General features: G+C 41.0%; 1 protein-coding gene across 1 annotated transcript in view; it reads right to left on the bottom strand.

Moving 5' to 3' along the window:
• ephb4a (eph receptor B4a) overlaps positions 1 to 19,339 on the bottom strand; it is a 43,652-nt gene that overhangs the window by 17,916 nt on the left and 6,397 nt on the right. The window contains exon 2 of the mRNA XM_080867812.1: positions 2,514 to 2,584. Coding sequence (XP_080723938.1) covers positions 2,514 to 2,584 — 71 coding nt within the window. The remainder of the gene's footprint in view (positions 1 to 2,513; positions 2,585 to 19,339) is intronic.

Raw genomic sequence — 19,339 nt, forward strand, 5'->3', positions numbered from 1 at the left:
AGGCAAATGAGAGAATGAGCTACAAGTACACAGACAAAGTGCAGTTACATAAATGGGACTTTTTAAAAAAAAGCATATAGTGTTACTTTTAAAAAAGTAATCTAATACTTTTTACAAGATATAGATTACCTCCTGAAAAAAATAATTACATTTCTTTGGCAGCAAGTCACACCTTCTGTATTTAATAGTACTGAAGTCTCAACATCACAGTGGATGACATTTACGACATACATCCGGCACTGATGACATTTCAACAAATCTTTTACAATCATTGATTTTGCCTTGTTGTTTAGAGCCGTTTTCACGCATGAACTGAACTTTACTAGACACGTAGAGAGCAAATGTCTAACGCAGTCAGATTGGACAATAAATGTTCTTTGATTTGCCAGCTATTTAGCATAAAGTGTGTGTTCATGTCTAACTGCACCTATGAGAATGATCCAGGTAAACCTCTGGTGGAGTCGCAGTCAGTAGGTAGCACACATGGCCAATCCAACTTAGACGAATACTATACATATACAAACACTGGCAATTTCATTAGGCACATGTCTTCATGAGGTATCTAGTCAGCCAATTAAATGTCTGTATTTAAGCATCTAGACATAGTCAAGACAACCTGCTGGAGTTCAAAACAAGCATCAGAATGAGGAAGAAAAGTGATTCGAGTGACTTTGAATGTTGCATGGCTGTTCTTGTCAGATGGATTGGATTTTTCCCACACCTCTATTCAACTGCTCGTTAATGCAAATATGTAATCATCCAGTGTAATGATGGCATCTTTATGCATTTAGGTATGTAGACGTGGTCCAGAGAACCTGCTGAAGTTCAAAGTGAGCAGAAGGTGATGTAAGTGACTTTGAATGTGGTAAGGTTGTTGCTGCCAGATGGGCTGGTCTGAGTATTTTAGAAACTGCTGTTCAACAAATCTGTGCCACTCTGCATCTATGCCACGCGTTCAAGTCAGTCACGAAGGTGTAAGGGGTCCAACCTGGTAACTAATGAATTGGCCACTGAATGCATCTGATGCTGGCTAATGCAGACTGTAAAAACCTAATAAATCATCAATGTTAAACCTAAACTAAAACCTGTCCTGCTTATCCATGCTGTTTGGCTTTAACATTTTACTTTATTTCTGACTGTTTGTGGACTTCACCTTGAAGTATTTTATTACTCTAACTGGACAACAAACGATCATAATTATTACTTCACTTTTTTCACCTTACTCCTTGTACTGACTTTTGGTTTTCATCGTTCTTACGTACATTTTCGTTTTACAGCATCTTTATAGTTTGGTGATACACACTCTGAAGGAGCTTGTGCATTGTGCTCCTGCTTGGAATGAAATGTAGTATAAAAATAAAGCTTTGCGTACACTTAATATGTGAGAAAGAGCAAGTGATTCATGAATAAGATTGTGAGTCGTTTCAGGACAGTCAAGTTTTAAATGGATGCACAACTAATCAAAAAGTTCAAAAACTGGGAGCCATGATCTCTGCACAAAGAGCGCAATGGCACTACCTTCAAATGTGCGCGTCTGTGTGATGGAGGCCCATAGATGTGTGTTAATATGCAACAGGGTCTAACTGTGACAGATTTAGTCGGAAGCACATCCCAGTTTCATTAAAACAATTGTCACACTCGCATCATTACACCAAAAGGTTTAATATGAATATTAGCTTTATTTGGCTTCCTCATGAATTATTAATGCAACAGTGACATTCAAGTATTTTTGAAATTGAGAAGCCAGAAATTTTTATCTGACTGGGTTGTAAGTTGCCACAAATATCTCCTACAAGGGTATCATAATCCTTTAATCCTAAAAATAAAGAATAATACAGTATCCCTTTTATGTCTGCACTTTTGAAGCAGACAGCTCGTGGCATCTCCCCACCGCTGCTTGTCATCATTGACTAAATCACGGTTTTATACTCTTTTGTGCCAAGGTAATGCTTAAAAACACAAGCCCGGCCACTCTTCTGACAACACAGAGCTTTTGATAAACTGCTTCAAATGATAAATGCTGTGCAGGCTATTTAGAGACAGTCTGCCTGCTTCAGCCTTGCATCTTAATCAAAAGCACAGACACATTTGTTGAGTATTTCAGTCCAGCACCAGAAATCCTCCTACCGCCATCACTGGGACCATTTTCCTTCCAAGGCAATCGGCAAGTTGAGCAGTTCTGGTCACAGACGCTGCTGGCAGAAATACCTTAGCAACCACTACTCAGCTGATCAAATTACAAATATGTCTTTTTCTGGCTGCAGGACCAAAAATTGCGAGCAGCCTGTGACTTCGACTCCAAGGTTGATGAGATCTATCAAAGCATCTGCTTTCAATACACTTTAAATCCCACATTCACTCTGGTGTTTCTTTTACTCTGTCAGTTACCTGCCATATAAGGAAATCTTTTATAGCCAAAGTAACAAAGGAACAGCTGGAGGCCAAAAATCCCCAGTCACCACTAGGCTCTGTGGCAGGAATACAGATAACACAGTGAAGCTGAGGTTACATACCTGTGGCTTGGCATGGGAGAAGACGGTCCATTTGAGATCTGAAGTCTCTGTCTTAGTGTTCATCAGGACCTCTGCAGAAGAGATAAAAAAAATATATCACCACTCACAGCAGGAAATGTAAAAACGACACGTATAAGGCTCATTTACATTCAGAAAACACACAATCGAATCTAAAAATCACAGAGAGAACATATTTTGAGTCCCAAGCGCTCTGCAAAGTATCAGCTATGGCTTATGCTGGGATTAGTATAGAAGATGAGGTTTCACCAGTCAATTACATCCACAGAAACATTCCCACTACTCTAAAATTGTCTTTCCTCTCATGTTTGTTTTTATTCCCCCCATCTCCCCCCAGTTCCCAGCGACACGCCACGCCTGCGGTCGAACTGAACCTGCTCAAAAAAAAGGAGTCTGTCCAGGGAGAGCAGGGACAAGTAGAACAGCAGAATCGAACAGACTTACACAGATACGCACACGCGCGCATGCACAGGCGTGTGCACAGGCACACCAAGATTTAAGCCCTTCCAGTCACAATCTGTGATTACAATAGAATTGATTTTTTGTAATCTTTTGAGGGTTAGGCTGCCAGCTCACAAACAATCTGAGGACTTCTGCTATGATTCAGTAACCCAATAAAATCCGAGACCTGAACTGCGTGCAACTGGAAGCACAGTTTAGTTTGGGTGCAGGGACTTCTTTTGATGTGAGGACATCTTTTTTTTTCCCCCTCCCCCCTTTAGCTGCATTAGCAGGCTCCGAGTCATATTTACACTGATGGGATGCGGTTTCTGTCACAGAGTGGCTTTTAGTGCCCTACCTGTTCCCCACAGAAGCTCATCCCAAAAGGGTTGCGCAGTTTGGTTTTACGAATAAACAGATTTAATGTGGCTACAAACCAAGGAGCGCTTCCATGAAAATGGATGCTGGAGGAAATGGGGGTTTCAGCAGGAGGTTTATCATTGGGGTTAGTAAGGTGCTTTGTTGAATTAGGCTTCCAATATAAGGCTCGGCAGTTAAGTCAGCATGCCATAACGCCGCAGTACACCCTCTGCACACACAGACAAATACAACGCTTCATCTGCCCCAGATCTCCACTTTTTGTGCTTTATTTTTTCCCCCACGTTTCGATTTTTGCACTCAAACGTTTTCCCATTAGATCAATATCCTTCACATAAATAATAAAGCAGTGCTCGAATTCCTCGGAAATCCATACTTTCAAATAGAATTTTAATTTTAATAACATATCAATATCTTGCCTCGCATTGCTGCCTGTTCGTTTACCTCGAGCTGACAAACTCCGCTGAACAGCTCATTCAGAAACTAAACAATTACTCTGAATTCTCAATGAGGACAACGTGTTGCTTTTCTCAGTTGTTTAAGATGCGTTTCCACCGCCTACTCGCTTCAACATGTTGCTTTGTTTCTCAAAACATCTGCTGCGTACGTGTGTCATACAATCACGCATCCGGCATTAAACACAAACTCTGTGATTCCATCTGCATTTATCTAAAGCCCGTAGTTCTTCAATGGGGCTTCTTTTATTGCTTCAATAATGACTTCAGCCATTGAAGTTTAATAAAGGCTTATTAAAGGAATTTTCTTTTAAACTACACAAAACACACTACAAAACATCAAGAGTAGAAATGATTTCTCTCTTTCCTCTACAACCGTCAGCTTGTAAAACACAGTGGTTAATTATGATGAATTGCCAGCAATCTTATCATCAGATAAGTTTAAGCAAAAATGTGAGAACTATGTGAAGATTTGACTAGGCTCTGAAAAGAAAAAAGAAAACAAAACAGTGCTAGGCATTTATTTAAAAAAAAGAAGGAGGCTAATCAATAATAAAAACACTCATTAACTCAAGCCCTAAGTAAAGAAAAATACTTACATCTAATACCATTTCTCACACCACCATCCCCAGACTGATGACTAGCAGTGTCAGTGTGATAAATATTGCTGCCAAAATTATGAAAATTCATCCTCACAGTGTAATCCTAATATCGCTCTCTCAGTTACTTTCATTTTCTGTGGATGTTGTAGATATTGTGTTGCCTGTGAAAGATTGTGTACAGGATAAGAGGGTGTTTGGGGAAACCTTTAACACCGAACATTGCGAGGACATCAAGGCTGTCATGGACTCCTCGTGCTCTTTGAATATATTTTGCAAAACACCAGCACTTGTAGTATTTTACAAAAATAACTCCAACGCCTACAGTTACTAATCTCTGTGATCCTGTGTGAAGTGAGAGGCAATCGCATTTACCACTTACCAGCCCACATCCCAGTGAAATACACACGAAGGTGCAAAAAGATTCTGAGGTAAAGCTGAATCTGGCTCCTGTTGTGTCAAGCGCTACAACTCTAGCTCACCAAGTCTTCATGTCCTATAAATCCAGACAACTGCCATTAATTTCTGCGGCACAGATTCATGACAGAATCACACAGTTGCTGGAGATTTGGTGACTGCACATCCACGATGTAAATCTCCTGTCCCACCAGATCCCACAGGTGCTCTACTGGATTGAGATCTGGTGACTGTGTTGAGACGATTTAAGCTTTAATAATAATAATAATAATAATAATAATAATAATAATAATAATAATAGATTGCATTTATATAATTCACACACTGGTGGAGGCAAGCTACAGTTGTAGCCACAGCTGCCCTGGGGCAGACTGACAGAAACGAGGCTGCCATATCGCGCCATCGGCCCCTCTGGCCATCACCAGTAGGCGGCAGGTGACGTGTCTTGCCCAAGGACACAACGGCCGATACTGTCCGAGCCGGGGCTCGAACCGGCAACCTTCCGGTTACAAGACGAACTGCCAACTCTTTGAGCCACGATCGCCCTTGATGATCGCTTTGTCATTATCCTGCTCGAAGCAGTCATCAGAAGATGGTACACTGTGGTCATAAACACTCAGGTTGGCTGTGGGATTTGAACAATACCCAACTGATACTAAGGTGCCCCAAGTATGCTAAGAAAATATCCCCCACACCCTAGCGTCTGATCATTGCAGCAGAAATGGACACTCATTAGATTGGGCATTGTTTTTCCAGTCTTCATTGTTCAACTCTGGTGAGTTTGTGTGAAATGTATTCTCACTTTTCTGCTCTTAGCTAACAGGAATGGTACCCATCTGATTCCATGTTCAATGCCTTCAGAGATGCTCTTCTGTATTCCTTGGTTGTACCGAGTGATTATTTGAGTTACTGTCGCCTTTCTATCAGCTGGAAGCAGCGTGGCCATTCTCCTCTGACCTCTAACATTTTCACCCACGGGAAATGCTGCTCACTGGATATTTTCTTCTTTTTCTGACCGTTCACTGTAAACCCTAGAGATGTGCAGGAAAATCCCAGTAGAACAGCAGTTTCTAAAATACGCAGACCAGCGAATCTTGCAGCAAAAAACCATGGCCACATTCAAAGTGAGTTAAATCATCTTCTTTCCCAATTTAAATGCTCAGTTTGAACTTCAGCAGGTTCTCTGGACCACGTCTACATACCTAAATGCATAAATATGCAGTCATTAGACTGGATGATTACATATTTGCATTAACGAGCAGTTGAATAGATGACCTTAACACTTTAATTGGGCGGTGATTGCGATTATATTATTAAGAGAGCAATATTTAGAATACCTTACTGTATAAAGGGGTTGCAGCTATTCAGTAACACTTGGTGTCCAAATGCTAGGTTGTGCTAAATCTTTTCTTTAATTTTAAACAACCAGTGTTTAAGTTCAACCTGTTTGGTGCTAGAGAATAGGAATCATCATACAACTAACCTATATGGTGATCTGCCAGAGAAGCTACACAGTCTCCACTCGTCTGCCTTGCCTGATGCCATTGGGCAGGGGAGGGGCGTTATAAGCAGGGTGTGAGAAAGCATAAGTGCAGTGACTGTTAATCAGATCGGCATTGTTATCTTTATAAAAGAAAAAAATTATCTCTGAGAAGTCCTACTTCTTTCTCTGACTCTGTAGTGACACAGAGAGACACACAGAGTAGAGATTAGTTACAGAAGCACCACCCACTTGCTTTTTAAACCTTCTGTTTGCCAGGTGAAGCCAATCAGAAGAAAGTTAAAAGGGGAGCTATCAATACGTCAAAGCTGCTCTACACAGCAGATCCAGGTGGAAAGTCACTGTTACCCTATAGAGTATCTGCAGTTGTGGCATCCCATTCAGCAAGTAAACTCTGGTAACCAGTGACATCCAGGAAGAGACTGGATGGCAAACAAGAATGATTTTGATTGGTGATGCTGGAAAGACGAGTGAAAGACAGCTGAAAAGTCTGGCATGGGTGATTAAGGCTAGAAACCTGATGTACACTATGTGCAAGAGGGCACCGCAACATGTTACCAATTACAAAACAGAATAATACCCCCAGAGTCTCCTGAAAGTGGGAGAGGACAAGAAGCTTGAAAGGTGAGACACAATGGTAATGGGCAGGACTGAAATACGACTAATGAGAAGAATTGCACAAACAACACCGGCGGAGACGGTACCAGAAGTCAAATACCACTGCGGCCATGGGAAAACGGCTGTGATCAGTCTCACAAAAAGGACAAATCTAAAATACCATAACCTCATCCAGGAGTGTGGAGAGAAAAGGTGTTAAGTATGGCTGTTTCCTGTAAAAGTGGAGTGTAGAGGTTTCCCAGCACAGTCGCACACTACAGTTGGAGTTTCAGGGAACAAGCAGGAAAACAGCTGTGCACAGGACTGGGGAAGCAGCAGAAAGAGCCTCTTGTTGGCTCGGGTATAAAAGGGAGGAGGGGGGTTAGAAGCCTGGAGCTGGTGGGCAGTGATTTAGCCACAACCTCTGTTTACTCATGGTTAAGGGCTAAAACACCCAGTGAAGTTTGAGCTGAAGACACGACACAGTCACTCTGTGAGAGGATGCATAAAGCAAGCAAATTATATACATTATCTATACTGTAATTAAGTTCTTAAATCTCAGTGCTCAATTTTTAAACTAATAATCTTATATAATTTATCTTTAAATAAACCTATTCTAAACACGCATATCCGCAACACCAAACACAACTTACAATAAATGAGTAACACAATAACAATACTATTATGAAATAAAAATAAACTGTTTCATCCATAACAGGTCACTCTTTGTTTCTTTGTTTTTTCCCATAATGATTTCACTGATCACTCAATCACGCCCACCACCGCTCACATTCTCTCTCCAGCTAATTTAATACATTTTCTCTGTGGCCAACACACACACTCAAACACAGAATTTTCACTCTTCTCGATCCCACTCTCGCCGCAGCACTCTCCCTGCTGTACACGCAAATTAGTCAAATCTTTTTTACTGCCTTCCACCTGCATATAAAAGCAAGGACATGGCATCACTTGTCATCAGCACTGCATATGCAACAGGTCATGCATCATATTGAGAAGAAAAAGGGACGTGGCTTTAGTATGGAACTATAATGTTTTAAATAGTAAGTTCAACATATGTGCAAATAATCCCTTTGAACTTAAAGCTCAGGTAAATCCTGAGCTTTTTTCCCCCTTATCTTGGCTCGGTATAATGTCATGGAGAGGGGACATCCTTAATATGGTCAAAACACACAGCTCTGAGTTTGGGTTCGGCTCCACCCACCTGGTCTTCAAACCTTCTGTTTGCAAGGTGCAACCAATCAGAAAAAAAGTTGGATTAAAGGAGGCTGTCAATAAGTCAAAGCTATTCTAGTAGAGCCCAAAAGTGAAAAGAGCGAGCTGTAAATGAGCATAACGGGTCCGCTTTTGTCATTAAGTCCTCCTTTCTCATACCCCATTTCGCTTTTTTATAATCTCACAATTTTACACTCTTTGAAAGCTGAAGAAACACAACCGTGCTTCTCAGCCATTTCCACTTCAAAACCACAGAAGCCCACCAGCTTTCTAACAACAATCTAAGGTGACAAAGGAAAAGAAAGGAAAGCCTGGAGAGAGCAGAGAGGGGGAAAAAAAAAAAAGAGGGAAGAGGTGGATGAGGAGGATAATTGGATGACAAAGTTCAGAGTGGTGATTTCCCCACATTTAGTCTACCCTGAGTTCACTCCAGCATAATCTAAAAAACACCCTTACCACAAAGGCTATACATATTTCCACATCTCCACATTTCATATACACACCTGCCTCTGTGTTTATAATTATTTTTCTTTTCTTTTTTTTCTGAAGGAGTAGAGATGAAATCCCCACCCCCACCCCCCCCCAGGCATGGTAATCACTGTTTATCACTGCTCTATCATTAAGGTTTATGAGACAGGATGCGTGAGCGTGAGTGTTTCTATGAGATGGTGAGCGCTCCTATTATGTGCTTGCATGGCCTTGCCTTTCGCTGAAGTAGATACAGTCTTAAGCCCTGTTAGAGGAAGCTGGCTTTTCCCCTGCATTCTTTCAGCAGCGGCGACCACCCACCGCCGGAAAATTGCCCCCAGTGCTCGAAAAATGTAGGAACAATGAAAATTCGTCATCTGGATGAATTTTAACATCCAAAACAAACAACTGTACAGTAATTACAGGACAACTGTACGCAATACTAGACACCGGAGAAGTCTAAACTGATACGGGTGGTGGCGAGATGATTAGGCCTTAGCCTTCGACTAACAATTACAGAAAAAACACAGTATCAACATGTTAAATATTGTTAAGGCAAAAAGTTAAAAAAAATATTGTGGAAACAAAAGAAAATGGGTTTAACTGTTCTATGTCAAAGCAAGACAACAACAGGGAGTGTTGTACATGCTTTTCTTTTGAAATGTAAAACCTGACCCTTCATTTTTTTAAATTGGGGCATGTACAGAAAACACCTCACCCCCATGTTCTATATCGAGCCGTGTTCAGGTTTCAAACTGCCTTCATATTCAAGATCTGGAGCCATTATAAATGACCCCCCACCCCAACTGCTTCATTCTCTATCCTTAACTTGTATGTTCATTCCTTCCCTGCATGCCCGTTTGCTGCCTATTTTCCACTCTCTCTGTGGCTCTGGAGTATGATAGGGAAATTATAGGCCTAAGAACATTTGCCCTGCTTCAGCTACAATTAGACCTCATTTTAATTAAAGAAACAGAGAGCCAATTACCCTTGTACACCTGGCGAAATTGAAACAAAGGAGAAGAGCAGGGATAATGAAAAAGAGGAATGTGAGAAGGGGAAAATTTGGGATTCACAGATGACGAATGTATAAAAAGTGGATGGGCTCAATGTATTTTCCATTCCACAGCAACTTGCTCTGAATATTTAGCCTGTCCAGCTAACACGCTAACATCTTGATGTCATCTTGACAATTTATTTGAACACATTATCCTTTTTATATCACATCAACTGAACATATGATACCATTTTTCAGGTCTCCTTCCCTCCCAAGTATTCTAATCAATACACAAATATAATAATTAATAAACAGCTAAATAAAGGAAAGCACTTGGATACTACTTATTTGATAGTTTTGGAATATAATCTGCTGTCTTCTTTGTTTGATATGAAGGGTCGTTCTGTTTCTCGGTGGCAGCAAAGTAGATTCCTGATAGGAGTTTTTCTGTCCTCTGGCTATAACTGAGAATCTTCTGTTTATCAGGGGACACTGCTGGCACATGTAATTTTACAAAGCCAATATCCTGAAATCAGACATGATTGTTGCCCCGGAGCCATCTGAAAGCTACACGCTTCACATTTAAACATTCAGCGTTTTGCTTTCCTGCCAGGAATTAAGGCTGGAGTGATGGGTTACAATTGTCCACAGCAGCAGCTTAGAGTAAAAAGTCGCCACAGAGAATGGCTGACAGAGATGCAATACTGTTTAAAGATGCGATAATGGTGCACATTTTCAGACAGGCTCTCTGGGGACACAGAGATTGTTGCATTGGGTTGGTCACATGAGAAGTGTCGCATATTGTGAAGTTACAAATGCAGAGACTGAGGAGTACAATGCCCAGCTCCTCTGTCACCTCTACTCAGCTGGCCAAACACGGCGCTGAGTGGGAGGAATGAAGGATCGTGGGTAATGGGCTGCAAGGTGTTAAAGAGAGAGATTCTGAAGCTTACCAACCAATAAGCCAGCTTTAGATGAGAATATTGATAGCGCTGTCATGTCTGTATGATTAGCTAAGCTAAGGAGGTAGAAGTGACTGTGTTCCAGGCTTTACTGACAGTATGCAAGAATGATCATTTTTGGTACACCAAGCTTATCTCACAGTGCAAATGAAGACACGGAAAAGAAGGAAGAGGGGATTTTCCGTCACATTTCAACAGTTTATTGTTGTACGGCAAGTGCACGTGAAAATGAATGCTTAGCGAGTGATGAAATGAATGTATGTGTATAAAGCGTGTTTGTGTGTCTTTGACAAAGTTGTGTCTACTGGGATTAGACACCAGCTTCCTGTAGTTCCTGTCCTTTTCCTGTCTCCTGGTCTGGTGCCGCCAATGCATACATCATTCACGTGAACAGCAGCCGGGCAGGATACAGTTTCACTCCCCACCTACTGTATAACAAAGACCCCCTCCCCTCGAGGCACATGTGGATGAGCCCAGGTACTATAAGTAAGCCTCACAGGAGCAGTAAGATGAAAGAGCTGGGGAAGGTGTTAATGCTCGACACCTTTTCTCTTTTTTGCCCGCAGGGACGCATATCAATAAGTGTTGTGGTTGGTTTCTGTCCCAGGACAGGATGTGACCTAGTTAAGGAGGAAGCTTCAATCTGGACAGAAACCAAAAGAAGCTGGGAGAGAGATCAACGGTGCTCCGAATTAAACCCACTGACCCCAAAGCTCTGTGGATTTAAGACCAGGTCTACAATACCTGCCCTCTGAATGTTTTGGCTCCGGCTTACACGGTCACCTGAGATTTGCTCGACAGAATCATTATGTTAATCATTTCCAAGTGAAGGTGTATTTCCCCAGCGAATCTTCGAGTTCACGCTGGAGAACCGGTATGAAAGATCGCCCTCTCTTCCTTAGCTATTAATAAATTCACTACAACACTAAAACTGCTTGCATTGCTGAAGGTATGCCCTAATCCCTGGATAATTCACCTTTTAAAGTAAAACGTTTATAGCGTAAAGGGTTTACACATTCGCCTATCGAGCGAGAGATACCTGGTTTGATCCCAGGAGGAGACACGAATCCCTTTGAGATTGCGCCAGGAAGGGCATCTGGCATAAAAATACACAGACTCAAACATGCAGAGCTACCCTCTGTGGTGACCCTTTGTGAATAAGGGAAAGTAGCTTTTATTGTATGTCGCACCAGAAAGTGTTGGTTCTGAAACACAAAACAAATATTGATTTATAAGAAGGTAAAAGAATTCAAAGGGTGCACCTGTAATGCACTGCAATTCACTCTTAATTAACTGCGTTTAAGTGAAAAGAAAAACTGTTAACTTATTCAAGTCATGTCAGCGCGCAGCGGATATTTACCTCTAATCTCAATTGTATGAAAAAGTTTTAGCCACGGCATAAAATGAGAGGTTAAGGTTAAGAGGATATGAGACATCAGCTTGCCTCCGTGGCTTTTTTATATTGCCACCTACGAATAATGAGTCTTGACCTGTGATGTCAACTGCTGAACAGCACTTGTGCAACTCAGACTCAAACAGTCCTTTTTTATCTCAAACACACAAAAATACACATAGCTGTGGGGTATATTCCCAAAGCAGGTAAACTAGAAGAAAAAAATCACTTAAGGAGATCTGACATCTACAGTGGGGCAAAAAAGTATTTAGTCAGCCACCGATTGTGCAAGTTCCCCCACCTAAAATGATGACAGAGGTCAGTAATTTGCACCAGAGGTACACTTCAACTGTGAGAGACAGAATGTGAAAAAAAAAATCCATGAATCCACATGGTAGGATTTGTAAAGAATTTATTCGTAAATCAGGGTGGAAAATAAGTATTTGGTCAATAACAAAAATACAACTCAATACTTTGTAACATAACCTTTGTTGGCAATAACAGAGGTCAAACGTTTACTATAGGTCTTTACCAGGTTTGTACACACAGTAGCTGGTGTTTTGGCCCATTCCTCCATGCAGATCTTCTCGAGAGCAGTGATGTTTTGGGGCTGTCGCCGAGCAACACGGACTTTCAACTCCCGCCACAGATTTTCTATGGGGTTGAGGTCTGGGGACTGGCTAGGCCACTCCAGGACTTTCAAATGCTTCTTACGGAGCCACTCCTTTGTTGCCCGGGCGGTGTGTTTTGGATCATTGTCATGTTGGAAGACCCAGCCTCGTTTCATCTTCAAAGTTCTCACTGATGGAAGGAGGTTTTGGCTCAAAATCTCACGATACATGGCCCCATTCATTCTGTCCTTAACACGGATCAGTCGTCCTGTCCCCTTGGCAGAAAAACAGCCCCATAGCATGATGTTTCCACCCCCATGCTTCACAGTAGGTATGGTGTTCTTGGGATGCAACTCAGTATTCTTCTTCCTCCAAACACGACGAGTTGAGTTTATACCAAAAAGTTCTACTTTGGTTTCATCTGACCACATGACATTCTCCCAATCCTCTGCTGTATCATCCATGTGCTCTCTGGCAAACTTCAGACGGGCCTGGACATGCACTGGCTTCAGCAGCGGAACACGTCTGGCACTGCGGGATTTGATTCCCTGCCGTTGTAGTGTGTTACTGATGGTGACCTTTGTTACTTTGGTCCCAGCTCTCTGCAGGTCATTCACCAGGTCCCCCCGTGTGGTTCTGGGATCTTTGCTCACCGTTCTCATGATCATTTTGACCCCACGGGATGAGATCTTGCGTGGAGCCCCAGATCGAGGGAGATTATCAGTGGTCTTGTATGTCTTCCATTTTCCGATGATTGCTCCCACAGTTGATTTTTTTCACACCAAGCTGCTTGCCTATTGTAGATTCACTCTTCCCAGTCTGGTGCAGGTCTACAATACTTTTCCTGGTGTCCTTCGAAAGCTCTTTGGTCTTGGCCATGGCGGAGTTTGGAGTCTGACTGTTTGAGGCTGTGGACAGGTGTCTTTTATACAGATGATGAGTTCAAACAGGTGCCATTCATACAGGTAACGAGTGGGGGACAGAAAAGCTTCTTACAGAAGGCGTTACAGGTCTGTGAGAGCCAGAGATTTTCCTTGTTTGAGGTGACCAAATACTTATTTTCCACCCTAATTTACGAATAAATTCTTTACAAATCCTACCATGTGAATTCATGGATTTTTTTTTCCACATTCTGTCTCTCACAGTTGAAGTGTACCTCTGGTGCAAATTACTGACCTCTGTCATCATTTTAAGTGGGGGAACTTGCACAATTGGTGGCTGACTAAATACTTTTTTGCCCCACTGTATGAGTACTTCTATAATAAAATACCTGCCAATGGACTTCCGCAAACACGAGCAACTGGCTAATATTGGCAAGAAGCGGCAAAAGGAATTGATCGTCCTTCTTTCTGCCCAAATTGTTAATCATTCCAAATTAAATTCCAAGCAGACACATTTAAAAACTTCAGGTTTTAAACACGTAAGGCCCTGCACTCACTTCTATAAAGCATGATTGGTTAAATTGCCTTGCTGCATATTTCACATTCTTTGGCATATTGATCTGCCACTGTGAGAATTCACCTCCTGCTACTTCCAATTATGGGCAACAGTTTCTCAAGTCTTCTTCAAAAATAACCCAAGTCTGAGAAAAACTGAAAGGCTTTTTGAGAACATTGTTGCGGGCTGCACCAGCTCCCTAGTGGCCTCCTGATCCAGAATCCTATAAAAGAAAGAATGAATTACAAAGGAAAACTTAAAAAGATTTTCTTGATGAGACTTTTTTTTTATTTTGCAGGGTAGAGTGCAATTCTCAAAACCTCTGCTATTCCACAAGCCATTCTGCTTTCGGATACTGTACAACGTATAAAATTAGAAAGACAGACACATAACTTGATGAGGCCCAAAATACAAAGAAGACAAATTACTGGTGCTGGCTGATTGTGTTGACTTTCGAGGCAGAACAGATCATGCATCATTTTTACTGAAATCTGGAGACCATAATTACGAAACCCCACCACTAGTGGTGATTAATGGATTAATGCACTCTTTAAAATTAATCTGTTTGCTTTTAAAGTATCATAGGGAAAAGAAAAAAGAAGCAAAGTCCTCCATGGTTGGACACTTTTGCTTAAAAAAAGAGACAAATAACTATCCAATTCAGAAAAAATACCTGCAACGTATATCCTGTCAGCTGACTGATTTCTTGATTCTCCCGTTTCATTCGTCTTCTCTTATTTATACTCATATTCTCTTTTCCCTCAAATCGCCTATATTATGCAATTTAACTTAAATTCTGTATCTCAAAAGACAATTAAAGGTGGCCATGGTCCTACATTTTGATGTAGAAATGCATCAAAATGTTGATCTAGTTTCTCTTTATGAACGCTCCCTGTTGTTACTCACAGAGATAAGAGAAGGAAGGCTCCTTGAAATTAGGGTTATAAGTATTGATTTTTTTTAAAAAATGTAACATTATTTACACAGGATAGTTACTGAAAGTTAACTGAATTAAAGAAACAAATTAACTTGTAAGCGGGCACCAAATGCAAATATGATAGGACAAGTAACGCCTTCCTTTTAGAGCCACATTACATGCTCCTGTACTGTTCTCCAAAACCTTGCATTGCTGAAAGCAGATGAAGTATGCATTTGTCAAATGCTGACTGGTTGACAAGTGATCCGGAATAGGGAAACGAATGACATCGGAGTTCACCGGGAATGGAAGAGCAATGAAAAAAAAAAAAAAAAAAACAACAACTTCAAATATAAAAATAAAGCATGGAAAGCACAGACGGGGACTGTAGTGGACATGTTTCATTGTTTTTTACCACTTGTTTCGCTCCAGCTTCTAGTATGTTATATATTTGCTGATTTCTTTGGCTTGTTGAAGGACCAACAACAGTACAAGCAGTAGTGGCCACATACTTTGTACACTGCCCCAAACTAGCAACAAGGCTCTCTGGACACAGACCCGCTATCCCTGGACAGCAAACAAATTAGCTAACCTGGGCCATAAATTCATCTTAAAGGAGTTGACTTAATTTTTTCTTTATTCTATAAATAGTATTTTGTTGTTGAAATTTGCACTTGGAAACTTTTTCAAAATGAACAAAACTTGTTCCCTAATACTGCACAAATGGTGGCCCTAATACTCCATGGTATGTTTTTGCGAGGGTGCTACACCTTTTAATCTTTCAGTTCAAGCTTCTGATCTTGAAAGACTATCACTCATTATCAAGGATTTTGAAAGCAAAGCATCTTACAAAACAGACATTTACTAGATGGTGCATTTTAGTGCTTGAGACTTTTACAATACCATTTTCTGTTATGGAAGCCTGCACAGCTGTGCCTTAGATAAAAAGTTTTTCTTTGATACAAAGGCTGATATTTGCTGGAGTACAGAGATATACAGAAACTGCCTAAATGAAAAATCATCCATTTAAATATGATGTTTACAGTGTTTTTTCAAAGTTTTTTCCACAAAGTTGAATCTTTTCAAACTGTCGCAATATCTCCCTCGGTGTAATCTGTAAATCTTTGAGCTTCTCTGCTGACATATCACTATGACTGACGCCATCATACATGTGTCTCCAACCCAGCTGCTGCAGCAGCGGCACAAAGCAGCAGATTAAAAAAAATCGTGCAAAAATCACGTCTATCCACAACATCAATCTAACATTGACTTTGGGTATAAAATGGTCTTGAATCCTGTGATAGAGTTGGTAGAAGAAACTGCCACAATTGCACGTTTGACTGCAAAAAGACAAATGTCACAAATTTTCAGTTTGTTATACATCAGAAAAAAAATCACCCTGGATGAGAGATGGGAATCAAGAACCGGTTCTTGAAGAAAACTGTTTCCAAGTAGTCCAATTCTTTGGAGTTGTTAGTCTGCCTGCCTATTGATCCCGGGTCTTGCATTTGCACTACAATCAGCTGATTTCAGTTCGAGTGTCAGAGGAGGAAAATAGCAATGCAATCTAGAGTGTGGATTAGATAGTCAAGAACCCACAGTGAAAGCTGAGTGAATGCTGCCTGCTGGGATCAGCACTGAAGTTCTGTCTTTTGAGATACAGAATTTCAACAGGTAACAAACAGATCAGGTTGTAACCACCCTTGGTTGTGTTGTCAGCTTTGTATTCTACTAAGAGAAAGAACTTAGAGATGTGTGTCCTCATTAGGGATTTGTGTTGGTGTGTGGGGTTGTAGCCTGAGGTTTATATTGTTAAACGGTGATTATGAGACGGTGTGTTTCAGCTATTTTACAGCGTAACGAGTAGGTAATGTAACGAATAGTATAACAAATTAATTTTTCCCAGGGGTAATTAGGTAACATACTGCATTACTTTTCTTAAAAGTGTTCAGTGAAATATGTGTAATAATTGCCGTTTTGAGTAACGACTCCAACACTGATCACAGCAAAGAAGGAAAATACCTCTACAAACATGCATAAACATTTGGCCTACAGCACGCAATTAATTTGCTTATTTAACCAGAGCAGAAGATATTCATAGACCAAATTCAGGTGTGACCAGTTTATAAAGACACTTCATTGCCCTATAACTGACCCACCATACACCATTACGCTGTGGTCAACACTGCTCTCAAATGCCCGCAAGCCTCAATTTAGGTCAGCATCTTAAAAGTTTGAAGAACGTAAACTGAAAGTCCAGAGCTGACAAAAGCAAAAGGGGAAGGTGCAAATTGCATTCTTGTTTTCAAACACTTTCTCGGTGTCTTAAGAGGATATTCATACTTTTGTTCTCCTGTCAGGAAGGCTGATGTCTGGGTCAGTAACAGGCTGGCACCCCCGCAGAGTGGATACTTTGGAGTCACACAGCGCCGAAATCTGGGATGATCTTCCTAACCAGCAGGATACTCTTCCACCCCTGTGCTGGCTTAGTCTTTTAATAATTAGACAAGCTAGTTTGCAAGCTAGATAACTATAGATTAATTATTAGCATGATTGGAGCTTTGTGCCATTTAGTCGTGACTACAAAAAAAAAACAAAAAAACAAAAAAACACCCAAACTATTTCATTCACAAAGATTGATGCACTACAGCTTTGGAAGCTGCAAAATATATATAAAGGAGAGAAAAGACATGCAAATCTTTACTTTTATAAAATAATATATAACAGGTGACCTATATTATTTCAAATCTTTCTAGATGAAAAGATTAAAAACCCACATAGAGCCATCGACTGCTGTGATGCATCTAACGACCTTGCTACGAGCCCCAAAAATGTCTGCTGCTGTACTTACAACTGAGTTTTTATCAAAGCCTCGACTAAAGCAGAATCTCCAATTCATTTTTGGGGGGAAGAAATTGCAGAAGAAAATGCATGCACACACACACACACACACACACACACACACACACACACACACACACACACACACACACACACACACACACACACACACACACACACACACACACACACACACACACACACACACACACACACACACACACTCTCACAGCTCCCAGTGACTAATCTGCTGTGGGAGGTGGACAGCTTGAAGCTAACAGTGCAGACTCCAGCTAAATAAACCATCTAAGGATTGACACATCTAAGTAAAGATACAAGAGAACAGACTCTCGGCGAGAATTTTCCCTTTTATTCTGACACATCACACTTTTCCCACATTCAACCAACAACAGACCCAACTGAGAGTTAATTCTCTTCCATTGAGCCACGAATTGCCGCTACGAGGCTGCAATTGGCTGCTTGTGTGGCGGTGACCGATATATCTGGAATAAAGATAAACTCATCTTCGGATGTGGAGCTATTTGCTCGAGTACAAAGAGCATTATTTTGCCTCCTCAGCCAGCTACATTATGGTTTCATTAGGAGGCGGATTCAGTAGTTTGCAAACTGTTTGAATTGCTAAACCACGCTTTTGTCCAATGACAGAAAAAAGGACAAAGTTTAACAGCGCAATGATTGGATGGGATTGAGCAGCTATTTGTGGATATGAAGGAAGACAAGAAGGTAAAGAATTTTTTCATGTGTGGCAAATCCACAGAAATTTAGATACTAAGATACCACGCTGCAAAAAAAAAAGAAAGGTGTTTAATGCTTTTTGACCCTCTATTTTGGAGCATGACATTCTCTTAAAGCTTTAAGCTGTGTGAGAACTGTAGGAGGGCAGCTACACGGCAGTGCTTCTATGTTATGCCGTATATAGCAGAGCCCACTTGGTTCAGAGTGGTATATGAAAGCAGTACCTGGGAGACACGCTCAAGATGTGTACATATGCATGAAGGTAGGATCAAATATGCATGTGCTCTCCAGGTTGATGTCGAACCAAATGAGTTGCATTTTAACTCAAAACGGCCAAACGGAAGATGTAGGTCAACCTCTGACGCAGTGAGGAAAAATATCCCAGACACGAATCGAATCAAGTCTACTGATGGAGCGTGCTTCAAGCAGAGAATTTTTTTTTGTTGTTAAATCAAGGTTGCCTTTTTTAATCAATTCTTGCACATCCAGCCTCAGATGTCTCGCTGGCCTCATGTTGCTTCTTCCCCGTTAAGACTTCATTCTATTTTCGAATGTAGCGACAAAAACATCATAAGGTATCGTGCAACAATGGCATGAAGAAACGTTTCACAAAGGATTTATTTCCAACACAATACTCGGTGTGCCTCAAATGAGAACTGTGATTAGTGTTCAAGATAAATGAGAAAGATGGACCCGAGATAAATAGCTCCTTCTCTGTTGTTGTCTTCTAATTAAAGGCCTTCTTAATCCCTTTATTATAATCACATATTTAGCCCATTGCATATATCTCTCATATCTGGCCCTAG

This window comes from Rhamphochromis sp. 'chilingali' (assembly GCF_963969265.1).
Source record: "Rhamphochromis sp. 'chilingali' genome assembly, chromosome: 19".
In the NCBI taxonomy this organism is placed as follows: domain Eukaryota; kingdom Metazoa; phylum Chordata; class Actinopteri; order Cichliformes; family Cichlidae; genus Rhamphochromis; species Rhamphochromis sp. 'chilingali'.